Below are 17,614 nucleotides of genomic sequence, written 5' to 3'. Positions count from 1 at the left end.
TGCCTTGGGCAAGTCTAAACTTATCTATCAATTCCAGCTTTAGCCACCCTAGGGAACAGACCCTTAAGACGTCTAAGCTAATCGATTGCAAACCTGATGAACACCAAAAGCCTGTAAGTAAAGGATTTGCTAGTTCAGCCTGTATAGAGGGATGTTAGGCCTTTGTATAGATAATAAGGTGTTCCAGTATGTAGTAAGCACATGTTAGTTAGTCCCTATCTTCTGCATAACTATGTATACCTGTCTTTCATATGTTTGTTTTACAGTTTTACCTCACAATATCGCTTTCACTATCATATCCACTCTCATGTCCACCACATATCTACTTATTCATATGTAAAGGCACATGTATGGATTATATCTCAGTAAAGGTTGCATCAGTTAAAGAAACCAGCGCTTCTTTCATTGAGATTTGGTTATTACTTGATGTGAAGCTGTGTACCTCAGGCAACACACAGACCGAGACATTACAGTAAAAAGTAGGGATGCACCGAAATGAAATTCTTGGCCGAAGCCGAATAATAATGAAATGCTTGGCCGAAGGCCGAAGGCCGAATACCGAACGCGGTGTTTCGCATTTTTTCCATTTATTTTGCCAATTTTTAGGGGGCACGCTGATGGGCACATTTTATGTTAGGGAGCACTCTGATGGGCAAAACAAAACATTTAAATCAGCATTGCTCTTAACATAAAATATGCCCATTAGCGTGCCCCTTAACATAAAATATGCCCATCAGAGTGCCCCTTAACATAAAATATGCTCATCAGCATGTCCCTTAGCATAAAATAAGGGGCACGCTGATAGGCACATTTTATGTTAGGGGGCTCTCTGATGGGCACATTTTATGTTACGGGGCACGCTGATGGGCACATTTTATGTTAGGGGGCACGCTGATGGGCACATTTTATGTTAGGGGGCACTCTGATGGGCAAAACAAAACATTTAAATCAGCGTTGCTCTTAACATAAAATATGCCCATTAGCGTGCCCATTAGCATAAAATAAAATAAAATATGCCCATTAGCATAAAATAAGGGGCACGCTGATGGCCACATTTTATGTCAAGGGAGCACTCTGTTGGGCACATTTTTTTTCTTTTTTTTAAGGGGCACTTTATAGGGCACTCTAATGTAATGAGCATGGCAAGTGGCAACAACATATGGCAGTCTGCACACTAATGCTTGTGCAGCTACCGTATTCTCCCCCAAATGTGCTCAGCTCCACATACCTGAACTGCAGCCAGGTCGGAGCCAAAAGCCGCGAACAGGGGGGCGGGGCGTGCACATAGTGTCACGCTCGCTGGACCTAGTGTGAAGGAGCCGCAGTCAGGAGCAGGGGGCGGGACGCGAGCGTGACGTCACACCCCCTACTCGCGGCCGGACAGGACACCAGCGGCGTGTGAGAAGGGAGCCGGGAGCCGCAATGAGGAAGGGGAGCAGTCCGGGCGGAAGCTGACATTGTTCGGCACAAAATTATTCGGCCTTTTGACTTATTCGGCCGAACACCGAAAGTGCTATTTTCTCTATTTTCGGCCGAATAATGTTCGGCCGCCGAATATTCGGTGCATCCCTAGTAAAAAGGCTTTAAAACGTTATCAGAAGCAGTTAAACAGCTTTGAATCGTCCACAGCAGTAAAAAGACTCATAAATCCAGTCTGTGTGGGAGCAAAACGAAAGTGAAACTAATTTCCCTCACTGACTAGAACACAGGCTGTGTGTTCAGTCATCATCATCATCATCAGTATCTCACACTGTCAGCAAAATGGAGAAGCAGAACACAGAGAACAACACTCTGTCAGTTAACCCTCAATGCTCCTGTAAAGAGGAAGACACATGCAGCTTGCCAAGAACTAGGTCTAGATGCACAACACTGTCCAGAGCATCCAGTCAAGCAGATCTGACTCCAGCTAGCGCCGGTGCAGCAAGATCTAAACGCACTAGTTCTAGACATTCAAGCATCACCAGTCTGTCATCAGTTAGGGTCAAAGCAACCCAGGCAAGAGCAAAAGCAGAAGCAGCCTGTGCGATGGCTTCCTATGCAGAACAGGAAGCTGAATTGATGAGAGAAAAATCAAAAAGTGAATCTGAAGCACTTAGAAAAAAAACAGAAGTGCAAGTGTTCTGCCCATATTGGTCAGTGCTGTTACAGATTATACTGCAATGTTGTTGATGTTGCTGCCATCTAGTGGTCAGAGTTAGTTATTTGCCAGAGCTTATAGGAAGTAATGTTTTCCATCATAGGAAGAGGTTGTAACCTTTAACCTGGAAGTGTATTTGTTAGAGCTTGACAGGAAAAGGTATTCCCCTCAGAGGAAAGGGCAGTAACCTTTAACCTGGAACTGTATTTCCTCCATTTCACAACTGACCTTCTGATACAGCAGACAGCATTCAGAAGAGTCCCTATTTATTCCAGGACTAATGAGGGAATTGTCTGTAAGTACATCCACTGATGGAGTGAGGCTGCTGTATAATGTTTAATGTACTGACACATATGTTTTGTTTATGCTTATGTTGTAGTTTTACAAAGTTATTCAGAAAAAAGAATACATACAGATTTAATGTCTCACGTTTCTTGACTTCTGAATTATTGTTAAGCTGTCTGACTAGTGTTATACAACAGTTCAATAACGCGAAGCAGAACAGTAAAAAGACAACCACATCTGGTCTGGAATAAACTGAGACGCCATTACTGCAGCATGAGTCTAAGATCAGGAACAAAGTACAAGGCTGATGTCACGACACCGCCGACACAGCAAGGCAGGGAGAACATTCCTGGCACCCAGCAAGACGATGCACAATCGCATGCATCCAGATCTTCACGGGCTAGCAAGATGTCCTCAGCAAGTTCCTCAGCGGCTAGAGCTCGTGCCAAGGTAGAAGCTGCCCGTGTCCAGCTACAGTACGCAGAAAAAGAAGCAAAGATGATGCAGGAGTTAGCAGCAAAGAAAGCTGTCATGGCACAAGAAGAATCAAAATTGCTCATCCTGCAGCGCCAAGCTGCAGTTGCAGTTGCTCAAGCAGAGGCCGATGCCTACATGGGAACAAGTCGATCAGGAAGTGAAAAATCATATAAAGGCGCAGAGGTTCCAGAAAAACCTCTATTCTCTGCAGATCGTACAAGTGAGTACATCCAGAACCTCACTGATGCACACAAAAAGGAACAGTCTCTTAAACCTGAAGCAAAGGAAGTCAGGCCGAGATCAACAGACCCCCTGAGCAGGCCCAATCAACCACATGAGGTCAGCGGCTGCCAGCAAATCAAGAATGAAGTACCAGAAACCCCTAAGAACAAAAAACAAGTGTTCCCATCGCCTCAACCTATAGATTACATGCGCGAACAACAATGTGCAGTGGACGTCACCAAATATCTCATCCGCAAAGAAATGGTTAGCTCAGGCTTTCTCCAATTCGATGACTGTCCTGAAAACTATTGGGCATGGAAATCTTCCTTTCTGAATGCCACTGAAGGCCTGAACTTATCACCAGCAGAAATGCTTAATTTAATGATAAAATGGCTTGGTACCGAGTCAGTAGAGCATGCAAAGAGGATGAGAAGAGCAAACCTGTTCAATCCTAAAGCAGGACTCAACATGACCTGGAAAAGACTAGAAGAAACGTATGGATCCCCAGAGGTAATAGAAGGAGCACTGTTGAGAAAACTTGAAGTCTTTCCCAAAGTGGGCTACAGAGACAACGTGCGGCTACAAGAACTAAGTGATCTTCTACTAGAGATAGAATATGCCAAAGAGGATGGCTACTTGCCAGGACTTTCATATCTAGATACAGCTAGAGGCACTAATCCCATAGTAGAGAAACTGCCCTCAAATCTGCAAGACAAGTGGATGTCTGTGGGAGGTAAATTCAAAGAAGATTATGGAGTTGCCTTTCCCCCTTTCTCTGTGTTTTCTAGGTTTGTCCGACAGCAAGCGAAAATCCGAAGTGATCCCAGTTTCGCCTTCACCACCAGCGGCAATCAATCGCACAGACCTGAGAGACCTCACAGACATCACGGTAGGACCTCTGTATCCACACACAAAACAGCTGTACCTTCAGAAGTCACAGACTACCAAAGCACCCACAAGGTACACACCATAGAAAACCCTGATAGACAATGCCCAATACACAAAAAACCACATCCACTAAAGAAATGCAAAGGCTTTAGAAGCAAACCCATTGCAGAGCGGATGTCCTTCCTTAAACAAAACGGCATCTGCTTCAAGTGCTGCGGGTCTACTTATCACATTGCCAAAGACTGAAAAATACCAGTAGAATGTACAGAATGTGGCAGTGAGAGACATATTGCAGCTTTACACCCTGGCCCTGCTCCTGCTCCACTAGAGACTGTAGAACCCAGGAAAGATCAGGGCAGGGAGCAACAAGAGACCCCACTCTCCTCAGTAATGTCTAATTGCACTGAAGTATGTGGAAAAGGCAAGAGTGCACGATCATGCTCAAAAATCTGTTTAGTGACTGTGTATCCCACTGGCAAGAGAGAAAGAGCAGTGAAAATGTATGCAGTGCTAGATGAACAGAGCAACAGATCCCTTGCAAAGTCAGATTTCTTTGATATCTTTAACCTTAAGGCAAGTGCAGTTCCATACACTCTAAGGACATGTGCAGGGACAGTTGAAACCACAGGGAGAAGAGCTACTGACTTTACCATTGAATCCTTCAATAAGAAAGTGCAGTTCCCGCTTCCTACCCTAATAGAATGTGGCATGATACCTGACGACAAAACTGAGATTCCCTCTCCAGAAGTAGCCCATCACCACCCTCACCTCCGCTCAATTGCTCACCTTATCCCAGCTGTTGAGCCAGATGTTTCTATCCTTCTACTTCTTGGTAGAGACATCCTTCAGGTACACAAGGTGCGCCAGCAAATAAATGGACCTTATAATGCCCCCTATGCACAGAGACTGGACCTGGGATGGGTCATTGTAGGAGAAGTTTGCCTGGGGACAGTGCACCAGCCTGACAACTTTAGCACTCTGAAGACGTCTGTGTTAACAAATGGACGCACATCCCTTCTCAGTCCCTGTCACAACAGCTTCGTTGTCAAGGAAAGCTTTGGCAGGTCAACACAACACTGTGACTCTTTTACACTATATGGTAAAGAAGAAGTCAATTCCAACATTGAAACAGACAATCTAGGGATTACAGTGTTCCAGAAAACTAAAGATGATGACAAACAGGCCCTCTCTATAGAGGATCAGACCTTCCTGCAGATTATGGATAGAGAGGCTTACCAAGATGACAATCACAGTTGGGTGGCCCCTCTCCCCTTTCGCACACCCAGACGTGTTTTGCCTAGTAACAGGGAACAAGCCATGAAGCGTTTGCATTCACTCAGCAAAACACTGCAGAGAAAGCCAGAGGTGAAAAAAGATTTCATTGAATTCATTAAAGGGACGCTAGACAATGATATAGACAAAGAAATTGTCGAGTACAGAATGAAAGTGCACGTATTTGGCAATAGCCCATCTCCATCTGTCGCTATATACTGCATGCAAAAAGCTGCCCAGAAAGATGCAGAGCGCTATGGACAAGAAGCCAAACACTTTGTATTGAGACATTTCTATGTAGATGATGGACTCCCTTCTGCTAGCACACCTGAAGATGCAATTTCCATCCTCAGTAAAGCAAAGCAAATGCTGGCAGAATCCAACCTGTGTCTTCATAAAATTGCTTCCAACAGCCAAGAAGTAATGGAAGCCTTCCCTGTAGCAGACAGAGCTAAGGACCTAAAAGATCTTTGCCTGGGTACAGACACTCTTCCCCTGCAGAAAAGCCTAGGCCTAAGTTGGGATCTAGAATCAGATAGTTTTGTTTTCAGAGTTTCCTCAGAGGAAAAGCCTTTTACACGTAGAGGCATTCTATCTACTGTAAATAGCCTCTATGATCCCCTAGGGTTTGTATCACCTGTGACAATAAGAGGTAAGGTCCTAGTTCGGGAACTGTCATCTGGGAAAAGTGAATGGGATGCATTGCTTCCACAGGAGAGACTAAGTGAGTGGGTTCAATGGACAGAATCCTTGCAAACGTTAGAGCACCTAAAGATAGCCAGATGCTATGTGCCTGTATCTCTATCATCAGCTTGCAGGAAGGAACTGTGTATCTTTTCAGACGCATCCACCACAGCTATAGGTGCAGTAGCTTACTTGAAAGTAGTTGATGCAGAAAATGTGTGTCATGTTGGATTTGTCATGGGAAAGTTCAAATTAAGCCCTAAACCAGCCCACACTATTCCTCGTTTAGAGTTGTGTGCTGCTGTACTTGCAGTCGAAATGTCTGAGCTAATCACAGATGAACTAGACACTGACTTTGATGCTGTGAAATTCTTCACTGATAGCAAGACTGTCCTAGGGTACATTTGCAACACCACTAGGAGGTTCTATCTGTATGTCTCCAACAGAGTGAATAGAATCAGGCAATCTACACACCCAGATCAGTGGTTCTTTGTATCTACAGAGCAAAACCCTGCAGATTATGCCACTAGACCTATTCAAGCAGTATGCCTTCAGAACTCTATATGGTCCTCCGACCCAGATACACCTATGGTCCTTACCCCAGCAATGTTGTGGACTCAAAAGGTGAACTCTTTGTCTGTTCCATCTGGAACCATAAGTACAACTCAAGTCCATGCGAAACAATGGAAGCAAGTACAATGCTTGGCAGACACCTTTTGGAAAAGATGGAAGAGAGAGTATCTGTCAAACCTGCAACGCCGTAGGAAATGGACTAAGGATCGCCCAAATCTAGAAAGTGGGTGATGTTGTTCTGTTGAAGGACAGCCAAGAGAGCAGAAACGAGTGGCCCGTAGGACTTATTGTCAATGTTCTACCTAGCAGGGATGGCAAGGTTAGAAAGGTTGAGGTCAAGATTGTAAAAAATGAGACTGCCAGAATTTATCTCAGACCTATAGCAGACATTATAGTTTTGATTTCAGACTAACTAGGATTCCATTTACCTGTTTATGTTTTTTCTGCATAGCAGTAATTGTTTGGGTAGTGACATAATAAATTATGCCAGACAGGGAGTGTTCTGCCCATATTGGTCAGTGCTGTTACAGATTATACTGCAATGTTGTTGATGTTGCTGCCATCTAGTGGTCAGAGTTAGTTATTTGCCAGAGCTTATAGGAAGTAATGTTTTCCATCATAGGAAGAGGTTGTAACCTTTAACCTGGAAGTGTATTTGTTAGAGCTTGACAGGAAAAGGTATTCCCCTCAGAGGGAAGGGCAGTAACCTTTAACCTGGAACTGTATTTCCTCCATTTCACAACTGACCTTCTGATACAGCAGACAGCATTCAGAAGAGTCCCTATTTATTTCAGGACTAATGAGGGAATTGTCTGTAAGTACATCCACTGATGGAGTGAGGCTGCTGTATAATGTTTAATGTACTGACACATATGTTTTGCTTATGCTTATGTTGTAGTTTTACAAAGTTATTCAGAAAAAAGAATACATACAGATTTGATGTCTCACGTTTCTTGACTTCTGAATTATTGTTAAGCTGTCTGACTAGTGTTATACAACATGTTCAATAACACGAAGCAGAACAGCAAGCATCTTTACACTTACTCAAACAGCAGAAAAACGCTGCAGCAGCCTTAGCAGAGGCAGAAGTTCTTGCAAGGGCTGCCGAATCTCAGTTCGCTGGCATAGAAACCCAGACATCAACCCACAGCGCAATCCAACGCACTCGTGAGTACGTACAGTCACAAGCAACCATGTACACTGACCAGCAGTCCAATGACATATCTAGGTCGTCATTGACTCCACCAGCAATAAGCAACTTTGATACTACGCAACACTGCAAGACTGAATCAGAACCTCAGTGTGAGGAGTCAAGTGGTCGCATGCTCAGAGACCAATCTGCCAACCCTCCAAGAGTGCAAACAGATGCTGATATAATCCCTCCTCAAGCAAATACAAGCCTGGATTATAGCAGAAAGATTTACAACAGACAAGAACAGCAACTTAACCAAAATGGACTTAGTCAAGCGTCTAATAAGCCTTACCAGCCGCAGCCATACCCTGAGTTTACACCCAGGAAGTATTCACCAGACGCAGCAAGAGCTACAGAAGTCGCAAGATTCCTGATGCGCCGTGAGATCGTGAGCGCTGGTCTCATGAAATTCGATGACCGTCCAGAAAACTACTGGGCCTGGAAGTCCTCTTTCCTGAGCGGTACCCAAGACTTAGATCTGACAGACAGAGAAAAGCTTGACCAGCTCGTCAAATGGCTAGGACCAGAATCCACTGAGCAAGCCCAAAGAATCAGATCAGTACATGTTCATGACGCAGCAGCAGGACTTGCAATGGTGTGGCAGAGACTAGAACAATGCTATGGATCACCTGAAGTGATCGAGGATGCGCTTCTGAAGAGGATAGAAAACTATCCAAGAATAACAAACAAGGACAATCAAAAGCTGAGAGGTTTAAGGGACCTACTCTTAGAAATAGAAGCCGCTAAGTCTAGTGGATATCTGCCAGGTCTCTCATACTTGAATACAGCATGTGGAGTTGATCCCATAATCGAGAAACTTCCTTACAACTTGCAAGAAAGGTGGGTCACTCAAGCATTAAGATACAAGAAAGATCATCGAGTTGCATTTCCACCGTTCGCCTTCCTCGCTGAATTAATCGTAGACCAAGCAGAAACACGCAATGATCCGAGCTTTGCTTTCCTGAACAAGAGAACGGCAAGCTTCCCAAAGGTAGAAAAAAAACCTCCAGTGTTTTGCAAAGAACGCAGAGCAACAGTTTCTGTACGGAAGACAGAAGTCCCGACTGAATCTGAAATCAATCAGGAAGACAACGCAAGTAAGAAAGATGAGGAGCCAGACAAAATATGTCCGATCCACAACAAGCCTCATTCACTAAGAAAATGTCGCAGTTTCAGGAGTAAGACACTAGAAAAGTGCAAAGCTTACCTTAAAGACAATCGCATTTGTTTCAGATGTTGCGCTTCAATTCAACATCTTGCAAAAGACTGTACAAAAACCATACAATGCACAGAGTGTAACAGTGACAAACAACTGTCAACACTGCACCCAGGACCACCACCATGGAAGCAAGAAGTTCCAGCAACTCAAGAAGATCATGGTGGGGAGTAAGGCGAGAGTACAACGCCAGCAGTATCCTCCAAGTGCACTGAGATCTGTACAGAGCAAGGCCGTCCTAGATCATGCTCCAAGATATGTTTAGTCAAGGTGTATCCTGCAGGTTTCAGAGAAAAGGCAATCAAGATGTACACAGTCTTGGATGAACAGAGTAACAGATCTCTGGCAAAAACAGAGTTCTTTGACCTCTTCGGTGACAAAGGAAGTCCAACTCCATACACCTTGAAGACTTGTTCTGGAGTTGTAGAGAAGACAGGGAGAAGAGCAAACAACTACATCATCGAGTCATTAGATAGAAAGACAAAGGTGACTCTTCCTACCCTCATAGAATGTGATGAGATACCAGACGACAAGTCAGAGATCCCCACACCTGAAGTTGCTCATCATCACCCTCATCTAGTAAGAATAGCCGACCAGATACCAGCACTAGATCCAGATGCTGCAATCTCCCTTCTACTTCGGAGAGATATCCTCAGAGTGCACAAAGTCAGAGAACAGTACAATGGGCCACACAACGCACCATTTGCACAACGCCTTGATCTTGGATGGGTCATCGTTGGAGAGGTATGTCTAGACGGACTGCATAGACCAGCAAAGGTAAATGTTTACAGAACACATCTGTTACAGAATGGTCGCACATCTTGTCTTTACCCATGTACCAACAGTCTACACATTAAAGAGAGATTAAGTAACCCAACACATCATCGGAGTATCCAGAGGTGCATGGGGGACTTAGCCTCAACTGGAGATACAGATGAATTGGGCTGCAAAGTGTTTAAAAGAACACGAGACGACGACAAGCCAACACCCTCGGTGGAAGATACACTCTTCCTTGAGATCATGGACAGAGAAGTCTTCAGAGACAAATCAGGCAGCTGGGTAGCCCCTCTACCCTTCCGGTCACCATGCCATCACCTTCCTGACAACAGGGTACAAGCTGAGAAACATTTCACGTTGTTGCAACACACTCTACAAAGAAAGCCAAGTATGAAGAAACACTTCCAAGCCTTCATGCAAAAGATCTTTGACAACAGCAGCAGAGTTATGGAAGCATTTCCAACGGAAGACCGTGCTAAAGACCTCAAAGACTTGGATCTAGGAACAGAATCACCACCCTTGCAGAGAAGTCTTGGGCTTAGTTGGGACCTGAAGACTGACAGTTTCACCTTCAAGGTCGCCAAAGAAGAGAAGCCATTTACAAAAAGAGGTGTCCTATCTACAGTCAACAGTCTTTATGACCCCCTGGGACTCGTAGCACTTATCATCATGCAAGGCAAAGCTCTTTTGAGACAGTTCACTATTGAGAAAGAACAAAGTGACTGGGACGTACCTCTACCTGAAGAGAAGGAAATGCAGTGGAAGTTGTGGAAAGACTCATTGTTAGAGCTTGAACAACTCGGCATCCTAAGACCGTACGTGCCTGTTTCCTTATCTGCTACAAAGAGAAGAGAAATATGCATATTCTCTGACGCTTCCACTATGGCTATCGCAGCTGTAACCTACCTTAGGGTAATAGACACTGAGGGACAAAGCCATGTCGGGTTCATTATGGGAAAATCTAACCTGGCTCCGAGACCCGCTCATACTGTCCCACGTCTAGAACTTTGTGCTGCTGTCTTAGCTGTAGAGATGGCAGACATGATTACGACAGAACTGGACATTGAGATCCATGCAGTGAACTTTTATACAGACAGCAAGATTGTGTTAGGATATATTTACAATGCTTCAAGAAGATTTTATACATACGTGGCCAACAGAGTGACATGTATCAGAAAGTCTACAAGTCCAGAACAGTGGCATCACATCAGCACGGACAAGAACCCAGCTGATCACGGGACAAGACTGATGCCAGCCGCCGTACTCAAGCAAACTAACTGGTTCGTAGGTCCTTCCTTTCTTGGTAAGCCAGAAACCAAAGAGACTACTCAGGTAGAGACTTTTCAGCTCGTAGAACCAGATCAAGACAAAGAGGTAAGACCTCAAGTTGCAGTTTGCAAGACTTTAGTTACAAGAGACAGTCTGGGCGCCCATAGATTTGAAAAGTTTTCCAGCTGGAAGTCGCTGACCCGTGCAATCGGAAAACGTATCTGTCTAGCCAGATACTCCTGCAGAGCTACCAATACTGATCAGCGTAGCAACGACCATCTTGAACAAGCCAAGGTCACGATCATCAGATGCGTCCAGCAGGAAGTCTTTAAAGAAGAAATCCAAAGCCTTCTGAAAAAGGAAGAGATTTCTCGACACAGCTCGCTCAAGAAGTTGAACCCTATCCTCGACGAAGACGGAGTGTTAAGAATTGGAGGTCGCTTGTCGGCAGCGGATATGACTATCCAAGAGAGACATCCCTTCATCATACCCAAGAATCATCACATCGCTCTTCTTCTGGTGAGACACTATCACGAGCAAGTCGCACATCAAGGGACGACACTTCACTGAAGGAGCAGCACGGTTAGCAGGATTGTGGATCATAGGAGGTAAGAGACTAGTCTCCAGTGTGATCAGCAAATGCGTGATCTGCAAGAAGATTAGAGGGAAACTTGAGGTTCAGAGGATGTCAAACTTGCCTGCAGACAGACTTGCTTCGGATCCTCCATTCACTCATGTAGGTCTAGACGTTTTTGGTCCTTGGAACATCTCGCAAGACCAGAGGAGGCAGTGCCGAAAGTAAGCGTTGGGCTGTTTTGTTCTCTTGCCTGAGTACCAGAGCAGTTCACATCGAAGTGATTGAATCTTTATCCACTTCAAGTTTCATCAACGCCTTGAGAAGATTTTTCTCTATCCGAGGACCAGCAAAATTGATTTGTTCGGACCGTGATACAAACTTTATTGGGGCCTGCAAGGAATTGAAGATCATCTCTATAGACTCTAAAACAGGTTCCTATCTTCAAGACCAAGGATGTACTTGGACTTTTAATCCTCCTCACGCATCGCATATGGGAGGAGCTTGGAAGAGGATGATAGGAGTAGCTCGTCGCATTCTGGATGCTATGCTCCTGAAGGTTGGATCCACTCGCCTCACACATGAAGCTTTGACTACACTAATGGCTGAAGTCATGGCCATTATGAACGCCAGACCAGGACCAGTGTCCACAGATCCAGAGATGCCGGCAGTCTTGACACCTGCAATGTTGCTGACCCAGAAGATGGAACCAGTGACAGCTCCCACATGAGACTTTGACCTCAAGGACTTGTACACCAAGCAATGGAGACAAGTTCAAAGTTTTGCGGACATTTTCTGGAAGAGGTGGAGACAAGAATACCTGGTGACACTCCAGTCATGCAAGAAATGGCAAGATGACAAGCCCAACTTACAAATTGGAGATGTTGTTTTACTAAAAGACACTCAGGCCCACAGGAACGAGTGGCCTATTGGACTGATTGTGGGAACTGATCCTAGTAGTGATGCTAAAGTTAGAAAAGTTGAAGTTAGAATTGTTAGACAGGGCACTCCCAAGGTGTATGCTAGGCCAATTTCTGAAGTCATTTTACTTCTGTCCAATGGTTAGTGGCATAACAAAAAGTATGCCAGGTGGGGAGTGTGCTGCCTTCGCACTGTATATCTTGTACTTGGCACTCAGCAGTGTCTGTCCCTTTAAGACCCTCCATTTTCTTGTAGCCTAGGGGCGGGTCTTCTCCCTACTGCCTCGGGCAAGTCTAAACTTGCCTATCCATTCCAGCTTTAGCTACCATAGGGAACAGACCCTTAAGACGTCTAAGCTAATCGATTGCAAACCCGATGAACACCAAAAGCCTGTAAGTAAAGGATTTGCTAGTTCAGCCTGTATAGAGGGATGTTAGGCCTTTGTATAGATAATATGTGTTCCAATATGTAGTAAGCACATGTTAGTTAGTCCCTATCTTCTGCATAACTATGTATAATGTATGATGTTTGAATAGCCATACTTATACCTGTCTTTCATATGTTTGTTTTACCTCACAATATCGCTTTCACTATCATATCCACTCTCATGTCCACCACATATCTACTTATTCATATGTAAAGGCACATGTATGGATTATATCTTAGTAAAGGTTGCATCAGTTAAAGAAACCAGCGCTTCTTTCATTGAGATGTGGTTATTACTTGATGTGAAGCTGTGTACCTCAGGAAACACACAGCTGAGACATTACAAGGGGAAAATGGGGATGTGAAGAGGAAGAAGAATTGGGGAACTGAGCTGCAGCACAGTGGCCAAGACCATATATGGTTAGATAATAGGGTGGTTGTTCAACCAGTATTTGAAGAGGAAGTCTGGTTTGTAAATGTCATATATGTCGCAGAGGTTTGGAAATGTATCCAAGGATCCCAGATGAGAGCGTATTTTTCTGTAGTATCTCGTGCAATGGAGATTAATTCCTCAATTTTTGCTATCTTGTCGACGTTTATTATCCATTCACGTATGGATGGGGATTGGGTGATTTCCAGTGTATTGGAATGCATGCTTTAGCTGCATTAAGTAGGTGCGGGAGTAGAGATTTGCAATATCTGTTGGCAGGGATATCTGAATGATGTAGTAGGAATTGCACTGGGGAGAATTCTAAGGTATAGTCAGTGACATTTGAGATTAGGGTGTGTATTTGGTTCCAGAATGGCTGTATCCTATGGCAGGACCAGAAGAGGTGTAGTAATGTACCTGTTTCTGAGTTGCATCTCCAGCATTTGTTTGAGATGGCTGGGTTTATTTTATGGAGAAGGGTAGGAGTTTTGTACCAACAGGTCACAATTTTATAGTTATTTTCCTGAATAGAGATGTTCAGGGAACCTTTGTGGGTGATGGTACAAATTAGTTCCCATGGGCTTCTGTAAGATCCATGTCGAGGTCAGATTCCCATGTGGTGAAGGCTTTGGTAGATTTTATTGATATGTTGGCGGAAAGCATGTTGTAAGTGGTTGATATCAGGTTGCGCTGCGGGACTGTACTGAGACAAAGTTGTTCAAGGGGTGTGATGTCTCTGGAGACCGAACCATCTCGATTTATAGAATTTAAAAAGTTGCGTAGTTGAAAGTATGACCAAGAGGGGACAGGGGTATCATCTGGGTTAATCTTAAGAGACGAACGCTCAAGAATGATGTTGTCTTTGTAAAATTGGTAGTCTCTGAGCGATGCGCCTTGCCATAGGTTGTCTGGAGAATGAACGGACATTCCCGGGGCAAAAGTTGGGTTTAGTTTCACGGGGGAAAGGGGTCCTGGATTAGACGAAATTGAGGCGTGTCTACAAGCTTCTTTGAAGCAGGATAACATAGCGCCTATCAAAGGATGGTCTGTGAGAGAATGTGGAAGATTGGGTGAAGCAATCCAGGGCGTGAGGTGTATGGGTAAGTTAGATAATTAATTTTCCAAATTGATCCAATCTTTACTCCGCTTATGTAGGGACCAGTCAATCTAGTTAGGTGGCATGCCCAGTAGCACTTCCTTAGGTCTGGTAGACTGATCCCTCCAGCATGTTTAGGTCTGGTCAAGAGATTAAATGAAAGTCTAGGACGTTTTTGGTTCCATAGGAATTTCAGACATGTGTGTTTGATTGTTTGAAAGAAGGAAAAGGGGATTTTGATAGGGAATGGTGTTCAACACCAGCATAAACACAGCCTTGAAAACCCAAAGAGAAAATCTTCTCCAATACAAAGAGAAAAAAACAAATAACCGTGTACCTCTAGTCACCACATACAATCCAGCACTAGAAGGGATAAGAAAGATAATCAAAGATTTACAACCCATCATAACAGAAGATGAAACTCTGAAAGGAATATTCCAACAACCTCTAATACTGGCTTTCAGACAACCACCCAACCTCAGACATAAACTAATAAGCAGGAAACTTCATTCTGATTATGAAGTCACAAATAATGGGAGCAAACCCTGCCATAAAAAACGCTGCAAACTGTGCAACCAGATCAATCTGTCTAAAAGTGTCACACACACACAAATGGGACCTTCAATATAATGGGATCATACAACTGCACCTCCAGTAATGTTGTGTACCTCATCCAATGCAAAATATGTAACAAAGGATCTTATGTAGGCGAAACAGGACAGAAGTTGCAAGCGAGGATGAATTTTCACAGACATACCATCAAGGAACATAAATAAGATAGTTTCTGCACACCTGTGGGACATCATTTTTCACAACTGGACCACACTATAGAAGACCTCAATGTTTTAGTTCTTAAAGGGAATTTCAGAACTATCCAGGAAAGGAAAACTTTTGAATTAAGAATGATACTTCTTTTTGACACACAAAATAACGGCTTAAATTTAGATATGGGTTTCCTTACTCATTATCCTACAGTTTTACGACCCCCTCTGTGACGATCCCCCCCACCTTCCCCCCTGTCTTCAGCTCTCCCTCTGTCTTCTCTCACTTGCTATGCTAGTTTTATTACCATTGCCAGTTGGATTTGTTTGTGTTTCTTTGGGTTTTTTTTCCTTTGGCTTAGAGATTTTGTGTTTTTTTTTTAACATTTTGTGAATCAGTACTGCTTGGACCTTGAAGAAGGGGACATACCCGAAAGCTTGTCCTGAAAAATTGTATGTTAGTGCAAATAAGAAAGTATCACTGACAGTACATACATTGTGTAACTAATGCTTGGGGAAGTGAAATATTCAGAGCGTGTGATTTTGGGAAGTTAATTTTGAAATTAGAAGTGTTGGAAATGTTTGAATTCTAGTAGTAGTGTCAGGATGGACACCAAAAGATCGCTGAGAAACAGAAGAATGTCATCTGTGAATGCTGCTAATTTATATGAATGGGATGCTATGGGTATTCCCCGAATATTGCCGTTCGATTTGATAGAGCGTAGGAAAGGCTCGAGGGTTAGGACAAAAAGGATGGGTGAGAGCGGGCAGCCCTGTCTCGTCCCATTGCTAATGGAGAAGGCGTTCGACAGGTGGCCGTTCACCCTAACACAAGCCGAAGGAGTGGAATATAGAGACAGAATAAAGTTGAACATTTTATCTCAAATGTTGTGTTGTCTTAAGACTGTAGCCATATAATTCCAATCCAGCCTGTCGAATGCCTTCTCCAACGTCCAGGGAAAGCATAAAACCTTTACATTTATTTGAAGTCATCCAATGATGTACATTTAGGGCTTTGATCATATTGTCTCGGCCCGAGACAAAGCTGACTTGATCTTTGCCAATTAGGGTAGGTCGAAGGGGGAGTGTCAGGTCACCTGTGGCCAGGTGACGACTGCACCCTGTTGGAGGCAGGGGTGCAGCGCAAGGTAGTGAACCTGATAGCAGACTGCTGCGGATGGACCGGAACTTGAGCCCAAGATTCCCCACGGCGCGGAGTCTAAGACCCAGCAGGTGTTCACCAGAGCCTCTAGGGGTGAGGATGGACTTGGCTGCAGCTGGGCCCAGGTCGCGGTCCCTGGGGTCCCCCGGGTCATGCTCCATAGGGAGAGAAGGGAAGCAGCCACTCAGGACACACAGAATGGTGATGGGTAAACCGAGGTCGGGGTAACAGGCAGACGAGAGTAACCAAGGTGGAACAGAAAGAAATGACCGCACTTCCGATGTAGATCAAAGTTGGAGTGTGTTTATTCCACATCAAACAATCGGCAAAGTATAAAACATCACACTGTGAGTGCAGGACAGAAGAGGTAGACACGTTTCACGACTAGATGTGTCGCTTACTCATTACCAATGACTCCCTTATACAAAGATAAATAAATGTAGTCCATACATTGAAATGTCCCATCAAATTAATCCATGGGTGAAATGAGTTAATATTAGGTCACTAGTGACAAACCATGAAAAATTATATATATATGTATCTAAAGTCCAAATAAAAAGATGAAAGAATGTAGATATCTTGTTCTCCGTTGTGGTAGTAAATAGATATGCTTACCAGAGCAAGTGGACTTACACTACCGTAAGCCTAAGTGACTTGCTTGCCTTACGGTAGTGTAAGTCCACGTGCTCTGGTAAGCATATCTATTTACTACCACAACGGAGAACAAGATATCTACATTTCATTCATCTTTTTATTTGGACTATAGATACATATATGTATATAATTTTTCACGGTTTGTCACTAGTGACCTAATATTAACTCATTTCACCCATGGATTAACCACTTGCCGACCGGTCACGTTGACCGTACTGCGGCAAAGTGGCTCCTCCCCCTATAGGCGGCGCTCATGCGCCGCCGGAGGCGCGTTCCCGCTGTTTTCAGTCACCGCTGCTCTTCCCCGATCGTCGGGGAATCCAGTTTGGAGATCCGCCCGCTTGTGTAAACAGAGCGGGCGGATCTCCTAAGTGACAAGGAGTGACAGATTGCAGTGTTCAGCATAGCTGAACCCTGGATCTGTCCCTGTGTCACTCATTCACCTCCCTCCACACACGTCAGTAAGCACCAGGCATACATTAACCCCTCCCTCTCCAATAAAATTAACCCCTTCCCTGCCAGTGTCATTTTTACAGTAACAGTGCATATTTATAGCACTGATTACTATAGAAATGTCACTGGTACCCCCAAAAGTGTC

At 44.2% G+C, this 17,614-nt stretch overlaps 3 protein-coding genes across 3 annotated transcripts in view; 2 read left to right on the top strand and 1 right to left on the bottom strand.

Moving 5' to 3' along the window:
* Nucleotides 1-17,614, bottom strand: part of LOC309550627 (uncharacterized protein) — a gene marked incomplete at its 5' end in the record, with an annotated part of 206,975 nt that overhangs the window by 121,570 nt on the left and 67,791 nt on the right. The gene's annotated exons all lie outside the window — the stretch shown is intronic.
* Nucleotides 1,762-9,120, top strand: LOC309547723 (uncharacterized protein; the record flags this gene model as incomplete). The annotated part of the gene is made up of 2 exons (XM_082247685.1): nt 1,762-2,112; nt 7,564-9,120. 2 exons carry the CDS (start codon nt 1,762-1,764, stop codon nt 9,118-9,120), a joined length of 1,908 nt encoding a protein of 635 aa, XP_082103811.1.
* Nucleotides 10,539-12,632, top strand: LOC309562030 (uncharacterized protein; the record flags this gene model as incomplete). The annotated part of the gene is made up of 2 exons (XM_082266130.1): nt 10,539-11,382; nt 12,312-12,632. The coding sequence occupies exons 1-2, from the start codon at nt 10,606-10,608 to the stop codon at nt 12,630-12,632; spliced, it is 1,098 nt and encodes a 365-aa protein (XP_082122256.1). The 5' UTR covers nt 10,539-10,605.

The sequence above is a fragment of the Pelophylax lessonae genome (genome assembly GCF_965119305.1).
Source record: "Pelophylax lessonae genome assembly, chromosome: 1".
Taxonomy (NCBI): Eukaryota; Metazoa; Chordata; class Amphibia; order Anura; family Ranidae; genus Pelophylax; species Pelophylax lessonae.
Note: the sequence above shows the minus strand (reverse complement) of the source record. Positions and strands in the feature narration are given on the sequence as shown.